Source organism: Microtus ochrogaster, chromosome X (assembly GCF_000317375.1).
Source record: "Microtus ochrogaster isolate Prairie Vole_2 chromosome X, MicOch1.0, whole genome shotgun sequence".
Taxonomy (NCBI): domain Eukaryota; kingdom Metazoa; phylum Chordata; class Mammalia; order Rodentia; family Cricetidae; genus Microtus; species Microtus ochrogaster.
The window spans coordinates 56553983-56563811 of record NC_022026.1 but is presented as its reverse complement, the minus strand read 5'-3'; the positions used below and the strand labels follow the sequence as shown (position 1 = coordinate 56563811).

Here is a 9829-nt window from a genome sequence, read left to right as displayed (position 1 = left end):
GAGGCAGAGGCAGGTGGATCTCTGTGAGTTCGAGGCCAGCCTGGTCTACAAGAGCTAGTTCCAGGACAGGAACCAAAAGGCTACGGAGAAACCCTGTCTCGGAAAATCCAAAAAAATAAAATAAAATAAATCTTTGTCATGTAGCCTCTCAGCAGAAACAGCTTCACTCACTCCATTCCCCTGGTGGTACCCTCATGTTGTTTCTGCTTAGGCCTGATCAGAGGACTGGTAGGCAGCAAGGGGGATCCAGGATCCTAATAGTGCTGTTTGTGTTAAAGGCTTGGCCAATGGAGAAGCCGATGAGCTGTTGGGTGACACGGACCCAGAAGAAATGGACTTCAAGTGGCTCCATTCTCCGTTGGTGAAAATAGCAAATGCCATTGAAAATAGAGCCACCGAATACAAGGTACCTCTTCACATCCTCACGGTAACCGTCTCCTGCACAGGCTTTTGGGAGGCAGGCACTTCCTCCTGTGTCTCTCCTAGGGTAGTGAGGTCTGAGTGGCTCACACACTTCCTTTGGACTTGTGAATTCTTGACCCAGTGTGTTCTTTGCCAGACAGTGACATGTCTAAGCAGCTTTCCGAGTTCTGGTTCCAGTCCATAGAATAGGTGTTGTCATCTTAATCACCCAATTGTTCAATTAGCAGATGACTCTCCTCTTGACTAGTATCCAGGATCCCATACATTGTTAGTAACCAAATCCCATAGCTATTCCTTACCATATGGATGGTCACCATACCTGGCTATTCTGTGGTTCCTAATAGCCTCGTCTGACCCTGTCACTTTCCCTGCTTAAACGCTTCCATGGTTTGCTATACAAGATCTTCCTGGCATCTTTTTTTTTCAGTCAGTCCATCTCTGTTCTTCAGAGTTTTCATTTTAGACACATAGGAGGAGTGATTAGAGATGGCTGATTATAAAAGAACAATATATCTAAGGGCCCTAAACTATACTAGTAGTTAGTTGGTCAGGGAACCTTTAAGCTGCTTTTTTTTTTTCAGGGTTTCTCCGTAGCTTTGGAGCCCATACTGGAATTAGCTCTTGTAGACCAGCCTGGCCTCTAACTCACAGAGATCCATCTGCCTCTGCCTCCCGAGTGCTGGGATTAAAGGTGTGCACCACTACCGCCTGGCTTAAGCTGCTTCTTGAAGGCTGAGTTCACTGGGCAAAGGCACACATGCTGGGCAAGCCCTTTACCACTGAGCCCCATCTAGCCCCAAGTAACTATTTTAATTAAAATAAGGATATTTTTCCTATCATTCTGTACTTATTTCACTTGCAAATTTGTTTAGAGATTGTCACATGATTTCTTCAAGAGCTGTGCTTCATTTTTCATGGTGATGTAATGTCTGGAAAGATTTATTAACAAAAATGTCTTGTTGCCATGCTAATAAAGAGTATAGTCATTCAGAAAGAAAGTGGTTCAGGTTGACTGAGGAGGAAACTCGCCTTTAGTCAATCCATAGTAGAAGGTAAGGTCTGAACTTGCGCAGTGGCAGGAGTCACACCCTTCCCATCTTCACTTAGCACTAGACATTTCCTGTTGCCTAAGGAAAAAAATCTGTAAACTTGTCTGTTTAAGGCTACCTTCCTAAATAATATTTTTCACGGAGCCATAAGCCCCTGAACATAGTATATTTCTTAGAAACTGACAGTAGTCCCCCATTTTTGTGCTACAAGTTTCAGGCTCAATCCAGGGCCCTTAGCAGGCCACCTTGTCACACAACTCCCCAGAAATACTGTACTGCATACTGTGTAGCAAATAGTATCTTTATCACTAACCTTAGTAGCTTTGTTCAAACCCTTTTCCCTACTATAGGACAGTGGGTGGTTATAGTCACAAACTATAGAACCAGGCTGTTGGGCTCTTAATTTACCCCGCTTCTTACTTGCTAGCCCTGTGACTTCAGGTGCATCTTCTTATAGGAATTAAATTAGTTAGTATGTGTAAAAGGAGTCAATACAGTCATAGCAAGGCTATGTCCTAAGAAGTACACTGCTTTAGGATATTTGAGACAGTCTTATGGAGCCCAGCTACCTTCAAACTCAATATGTCACTGAGATTGGCTTTGAACTCCTGTTCTCCCTGCCTCTACCTCCTGAGTGCTGAGATTACGAGTCTGCTGCCATACCTACCTTGATAGGATCTTCATTGTGGAAATAGCCTAGAGTGTATGTACTTACATAAACTGTTTGTGGCAGGCCACCATCACATATGTGGGCCATTTTGTCTGAACCATGTTTATGTCAATACCTATTTCCTTAGGTATGTGTATATTTGTATGTTAGATTGGTACATGATATATAGTAAATGCTCTGTTAATATTTGCTTTTACTACTCACATGTACCTGCCACAGAGATTCCCTTTGTAATACCCTCATAGGTAGACAACACGCTCTGAGTTAGGTTTAGCCTGGGTTCTTACTAAAGGTGGGCCTAAGTCTGACTTAATTTTTTGTTCCCAGGATTGTCCCACATAGTGGGGCATGAAGTGGGTGTTAAAAATACTAGCTATAGCTGACCTCTGGTGGCACACACCTTTAATCCTAGCACTCAGGAAGCATAGGCAGGTGGATCTCTGAGTTCGAGATCAGCCTAGTCTACAGGACGGTCAGGGCTGTTACAAAAAGAAATCCTGTCTCGACAAAGAAGTACTGGTCGAGTAAGGCCTTGAAGGGTTATTTCAACAAAGGATCATTAGAATATGAATTGTCACTTCTTTTTTCTGTTCTTACTCTGTAGCCCAAACTAACCTAGAACTCAACCATGTAGTCCAGACTGATCTTATGGTTACAACAATCCTGCCTTACCCTCTTCACTGCTAGATTATAGGTGTAAGCTACTACTGCTTCCTTTCCTTTTTCAAATTATTGTAAAACCTTGCAAGCTATCCGGTGCTCATCCCCTGACACATGAGCACACTAAGTCTTGTCGGCTAACTAAACACCAGTTAGGATATGATGGAGCTGTAACTGGCTCTAGATTCCTTCTTACTCAAGCTTGTCGTTGGCTTCTCTGCAGGAGTGTTTGGAGATCAAGACCCCATCATTATTCTTTTTCTCTCCAGATTGGAGACCACACTGGGTATTGTACCATTCCAAGCCGCCACCAGATGGGGTGGCCTAAACGCAATGTGGACCAATACTTCCCCCCAAACGATGATCCAGTGGATGTCTGGACAGTGGACCGCCGCCCAATGTTGCAGAGGATCCTGGAGACAGACCCACTTCAGCAAGGCCAGGCTCTGGCATCTGCCTTGAAGAATAAGAAAAAATTACAGAAGCGTTCAGGTAAGGGTACCTGACTTTGCTCTGAAAATTCCTATGCTCCAAAAATGCCTGATAGGGGCCAGGGTTCAGGTATTTTTGAATAAGCATTGCGACACGTGTCTACCTCTATGGAAGGCTTGAAGGGATGGGGTTAGGAGGCTCACAGACTGGCAAGTGGTTCTCAAAATTCTAGCTTGGATCGATGTCATCGGCAGGGTTTGTTAAAGCAGATTTCTGGGGCCCACACTTGTAGGCCACTGACCTGGCCTGTGCATCATGTCCCACATTTCTTGGGTGTTTTCTGTGTGTTGGGTAGAATGCATATTATCATTTGTACTGTATCAGTAGGAAGTGCATTTGAAACCCCAGAGGATACAAAGTAAAATCTCTCAAAGCTTTCTACCATAGGCAGCTGGCTAGTGAATTGCCACCTGTTTTTTGAGACACAGTTTCCCTCTGTAGCCCTGACTGTCCTAGAATTCATCAACTGGTCTGTAAACCGGGCTGGCCTTGAACTCACAGAGGTCTGCCTGCCTCTGCCTCCAGAGTGCTGGGATTAAAGGTGTGCGCCACCATCACCCAGCTAATCTCTTGCCCTTCTTAAGATAGATATATGCAGAAGCCTTGCATTCTTTGTCTTCTTTTCCACACCAGTTCTTATCACAGAGCATACAGTTTTGCTTCATAATTTCTCATTCTGTGTCTTAGGGATATTTCCACATCAGGGCACACAAAAGTATTTCTTCTCTGTAAATGGTGGTCCTTGGTGCAGCTGACTCATTCAGGTTTTTAGGATATGTATAGTTGGTCCTCCATATCTGTGGCTTCTGTCCTACAGATCCAGTCAGGTGGAAATAAGAATACTCGAAAGGAGCCGGGCGGTGGTGGCGTACGCCTTTAATCCCAGCACTTGGGAGGCAGAGGCAGGCGGATCTCTGTGAGTTCGAGACCAGCCTGGTCTACAGAGCTAGTGCCAGGACAGGCTCCAAAGCCACAGAGAAACCCTGTCTCGAAAAACCAAAAAAAAAAAAGAATACTCGAAAGGAACTAGGTGCTGGAAAGATGACCCTTTCTGTCTTAAGAGCTCTTGTCTTTGCTGAGGACACAGGTTTGCTTCCCAGCACCCACACAATGACTCACAACTGTCTGACTCTAGTCTTAGGTCATCCAACGCCTCTTCTGACCTTTACAGGCACTTAGCTTGCAAGTGGTGCGCACGCATACTCTCAGGCACGCATACATATACATAAAGTTAAGGTTTTGGTTGGTTTTCCAATACAGGGTCTCATTGTGTAGCTCTGCCTGGCCTGGAACTCACTTTATAAAGCAAGTCAGCCTTGAACTACAGAGATCCACTTGCCTATGCCTCCCAATTGCTAGGATTAAAGGCGAGCACCACTATTCATGGCTAAAAGAAAAAAAAATAAGTTCAAAATAGGTACAGTCTATATTTCTTGTCAGTAGTTCTTAAGCAACACAGTATGGCAGCTGTTTTATAGCATGTGTATCAGATTGGATATTAGCAATCTCGGCACGCAGGAGGATGTGTGCAGGTCATGTGAAGATACTAACTACATCATTGTTAGTAAAGCTGTCCTTGTCCCTGTGGATATTGAGGAGTGAGAAAACAGTTTTCAGTGAATTAATAAAGGTAAGAATACTCGCACTTCAGTATCTGTGGTTACAAAATACAAATGTAGCCAGGTGGTGGTAGCACATGTCTTTCATCCCAGCACTTGGGAGGCAGAGGCAGGTGGATCTCTGTGAGTTTGAGGCCAGCCTGGTCTACAGAGCAAGATCCAGGACTGGCTCCAAAGCTATTGAGAAACCCTGTCTCGATACAAAACAAAATAAAACAAAAAACACCAATAAATTACAAATATAGGTAGGGTTGATTGACTCTGTGATGTCTATTCTTTTTAGCTAGGCCATATTTTATAGCCATCTTACTGTGGCTCTCTCTATTCTGAGTCCTGGGAATCCAGGGGTGGATTTGAACTCCAAATCTTGTTAGGGAGTAGGGAGGAGAAAAAGCAGACACTGACAGTGTAAAATGATCACTCTGACGGCATGTACAGCAAGCACTTGGAGGGAGGGAGCTTAACCCAGCTTGGCAATGGGTAGTCAGCAGAGGCTTCCTGGAGAGGAGCACGTGTATCTGGAGGCTAGAGCTGGGCGTGCTAAGCGCTCAGGCTCAAAGCCAGTACAACTGTGCACTCCTTTGCTAGGAATGCTTGTTTGGGGGTGGCTAGGGTAATGGAGGAGTGCTAAGTTCATACAGGAGAAGGAAGTTACTATTTTGGTACTTAGAATTTACAAAAATACTTGGAATTCTGTGAGTCTGAAACCCTGAGATGAAACTGCTGGGGTTGATCACTTCACAGTGAGTGGATTTTCCTGTGAGGTTGAGTGACAGTAGTAATGGCGCATCTTTTTTTTTTTTTTTCTGAATGATTAGGTGGGTAACCGAGCCAGTTGGAAGGTTAGAATGGGCCAAGCTAGTGATAAGCTAGCTGTGGCAGGCCTTCCGTTAGCCAAGCCAGCCACTCACAGGTTGCCTGTATTTCCCCATCTACAGAGAAAATCGCCAATAAGTTGTCTGACTCCATGATGTCGATGCTTGACCTCTCTGGCAACTGCGACGATACTGCTGGCGACGACAATGCTGGCAACGACACTGCTGGCGACTGATGAGCTGACCTTCCCTCCTGCTGCAAACACTGTTTCCTATGGGATGGGAGAATACAGATGGCGTTTGATTCTCCCTGATGTACCTACATAGTAGAAGAACAACCCCACACCATCTGTCTTCTGCCACGGTGCCCTCCATTCTCATCAGTTAAGAGTCTCAAAGATCTGGAGCTGCCAGACCCTAATACCCTCTACTTAGTTCTTATGTCCTTGGAAATGACATTTTGTTTGTTTTTGTGGTGCCAAGGATTGAACCTAATAGGTCCTCACACATATTAGACAAACATCTATTACCAAGCTGTATTATTATTATCATTATGACCATCCGTTATTATCATTGGAGAAAGATTCTTGCTACGGATCCCATTCTGCTTACTCAGCCTCTCAAGTAGTAGGATTACAGGCTTTTGCCACCACTCGGCTCCCACTGTGTTTTACAAGGTAATATCAACAGAGTCTTGGCATGGTAGCTACATACCTGTAAACCTGACTCTTGGAAGACTGAAACTAGGAGGATTGCCTAAGTTAAAGGAGAGCCTGGACTATCTGGCAGAACCTTTTCTTAACCTACGGCCCAAAACAAATAGTAGAGTTTGGGCTGTGCTGGCACACACCTTTAATCCAACTACTTGGGAGGCAGAGGCAGGCGGATCTCTGAGTGATTAGGCCAGCCTAATCTAGGACTACACAGTGAAACTCTGTCTTGAGAAACCAATAAGTCAGTAAATAAAATCGTAGTATTAAAAATACAAATAAGCCGAGTCCAAGTGCTAACAATGTACCCAGTACTCCTAATTCCTGTGTTCCACCTTGTAGGTTAGACTGATAAGGTTTGAACTCTTGGACAGGTGAGTGTTCTAAAGGATGGACTGCTGAGAAATCTGGTGGCGGGGTGTCCCTGGACAGGTGATCCTTTGTGATTTTATCACCCCACAAGATTTCAGTGCCTAGGCATTCCGAAGGGTCTTGGCTGTACATTTTCTCAATCACTAGGTGGGCCCTCATCTGGTAGTAGAGGAGCGTAGTGGTAAGCCTTCTATGTCTCTGCAGCTGTCTAGGGATAGGGAAGAGGGTGAAGATTCCAGAAGAGATATACCTATCGTAGTAAGTTGGAAAGCCATTGACTGTAGGATGTTCAGGGAATGTAGATCATACCTGTGTTTTCCAGACAGAGTTAGGTACTGGCTGAGTCCAGATTACCAAACTCTGAGAATTAGTTAGCTCCTTTAACCTTCAATACGTCCCTGTCAGGAAGAGGTAGGGCTCAGAGAACTGACAGAATGTGTTTACAATGTTAAGTGGTGGTATACTAGGTTTAAAATGAGTGTAATTAAAATCATGCTAGCCTTCTGTTCTGTATTGTATTGCCTTCTCCACACAGGAGCACTGGTCCAGGCATCCACCCTGTGGTGGTTTCTGGTATCAACCCTTCTCAATGCATTTTCGCTACCCTGGTTTTAAAAACAGGTAGCATTTTATGACAACTACGCTTTCCAGGTCTCTTTAAATCGTGTTCAACTTAGTTCACTGATTTTGGTGAAGTTTTGGTAGATAATAATATATTAGAAATAAAAGCATGTAGACCCTAGCCAAAATAAAATGGAACTAAAATAATCATGTCAGAATAAGAATTTCAGACTCCAGCCAGATGGGTGACTCATACCAGTATCCTAGCACTCAGGATGCTGAGGCTGTTAACCTGAGTCCAGCCTGGACTGCAGAGTATCAGGGGTGGTCTGCCACCATTATCACGATACAGAATTTTTAGTTGGGCAGTGTTGGTATATGTCTTTAATCCCAGCACTTGGGAGATAGAGGCAGGTGGGTGTCTCTGGGTTCCTGGACAGCCAGAACTGTTAACACAAAGGAACCCTGTCTTAGAAAACAATCAAGCAAAACACAGCAATGTTAGAAAAAAATGTATACAGATTTTTTGTGGCATTCTCCCCAAACTTACCATGTCACCTTGTAATATAGCCCTGTTCCTGTCCTCAGATCCTGGCAAGCACTGATCTTTTTCTTGTTCTTTATTGTGGATGTTGTAAGTCACACAGGGGCTTATTTTATGTCGTTAAGCTTTTAGCTTTGTACTGTGAAACTTTACGTTCATGTAAAATACAGTTGCATAAGCCCTGCTAAGTGGATGAACACAGTAACGGCTTCTGTTAGCCTCCCTCACCGTCTCCTGCTGTGACAGTGAAATCTAGTCCTCTGAACCTACTACCCATGGCAATCTCTGATGTGTCTTTGACTTTCTGCCTTGTCTCTTGAAAAGAATTGTAAGTGGAATTTAAGAGTATAACTTTTGAGAATAACTTGCTGTGAGTTATAGATTCAAGATCTGTATCACTGGGTGTATCGATAGTTCTGATTGCTATTTCATACTCCATTGTGTAGATGTACTACTGCTTATTCAATCCCAAGTTGGAAGACATTCTTTACAGTTGAGGAGGAAGTAATGAATAAAGCTGCTAGAAGAGCTTCTGTGAGGCTGTTTTCATTTCTTTGGCGTTACAACCTAGACTTGGATTGCCCGAATAGATGGTAAGCATATGGTTAACATTCCAGGAACTGCTAAACTTCTTTGTTCATTAAAAAACTTTCTTATTTTGCCTGCATGTATGCCTGTGTACCACATGCATGGCTTGGTGCCTACAGAGGCCAGAAAAGGGGCGTCAGATCCCATGGAACTGAAATTATAGGCAGTTGGTTGTAAGCCACTGTATGGGTGCTGGGAACTTTGGTCCTCTGCAAAAGCAGCAAGTTCTCTTAACTGCTGAGCCATCTCTCTGACTCTGGTGTACATTTTAAGTTCACTTTTAAAATTCATTGTTTTCATTTTTGATACACACACTATTCCATCTGTTGATGGATATCTGGTCTAGGCTGGTCCCTTAACTTGTCTGTTGTAAACAGTATAGCAATAAACATGTATGCCCTGCTGCCCCTGTGCCATGCTGATTGGATCCCTTCAGGTATGTGTCCAAGAGTTAGTGTAGTTGTTCTGTATGATAGTTGTACTTTTTGAAGGTTTATGCTTTGAGAGAAGAAATTGTTTGCGAGTGAATGCACGTGTGTTCCACAGGAGTGCCTGAGGAGGCGGGAAAACAACAGATGCCTTGGAACTGGAGTTCAAGGTTGTGACATAGCTGCCAGGAACCAAACTCTGGACTTTTTGGGACAACAGCTAGTTTTTGTCATTACTGAGCTGCCTCTCCAGTCCCAATAGTTGAATTTTTAGCTTTTCACTGAATCTCCCTGCTGTTTTCCACAGTGGCGACAGCAGTTCCTGATTCCACCAGCAGGGTTTCCCTTTTCCTGCATCACCAGCATTATCGTCGTTCGATTTCTTGATGATAGCCACTCCTCTGACTGGGTTAAGATGGACCTCTCAAAGCAGATTTAAGAGGCCTTTTCCCTGGTGGCTAAGAATGATGATGAACATTAAAAAATGTACTGACTGTTTCTATTTCTTTTAAAAATATTTTCATTATTTTTTTTTGTAGGAATTTCCCAATGCACTGTCAGCTGTGTGCATTCTGTGGGCTTTCCTTTGCTCTGCAGAATCCTTTGAATTTTGTGCAATCCCATCTGTCAGTTTTGGGGCTTTCTCCTATACTCTCAGACTCTTCTCCAGAAAGTCCTTGTCTATGCCTGTACTTTGTTTCCCCCATGTCTCTAGCGCTTTCGGTTGCAGCTCTCACTTTAAAGTCTGACCCATCTTGAATTGATTTTTGTTCAGGGTGAGAGAGATGGGTCGTGGTTCATTCTGCAGGCTACTGTCAGCACCATGTTTTGAAAACACTGTCTTTTCTCCAGTGTATATTTCGACAACTTTGTTAAAGATTAGGTGCGTGGGTTTATT

The 9829-nt window shown here is 43.8% G+C and overlaps 1 protein-coding gene across 2 annotated transcripts in view; it reads left to right on the top strand.

Moving 5' to 3' along the window:
• Gnl3l (G protein nucleolar 3 like) overlaps positions 1 to 8448 on the top strand; it is a 30537-nt gene extending 22089 nt beyond the window's left edge. For both annotated transcript variants that reach the window (XM_005358877.2, XM_005358876.2), the window contains exons 14-16: positions 279 to 406; positions 3072 to 3294; positions 5852 to 8448. In XM_005358877.2, coding sequence (XP_005358934.1) covers positions 279 to 406; positions 3072 to 3294; positions 5852 to 5964 — 464 coding nt within the window. In that variant the 3' untranslated portion in view covers positions 5965 to 8448. The remainder of the gene's footprint in view (positions 1 to 278; positions 407 to 3071; positions 3295 to 5851) is intronic.
• The last annotated feature ends 1381 nt before the right edge of the window (positions 8449 to 9829 follow it).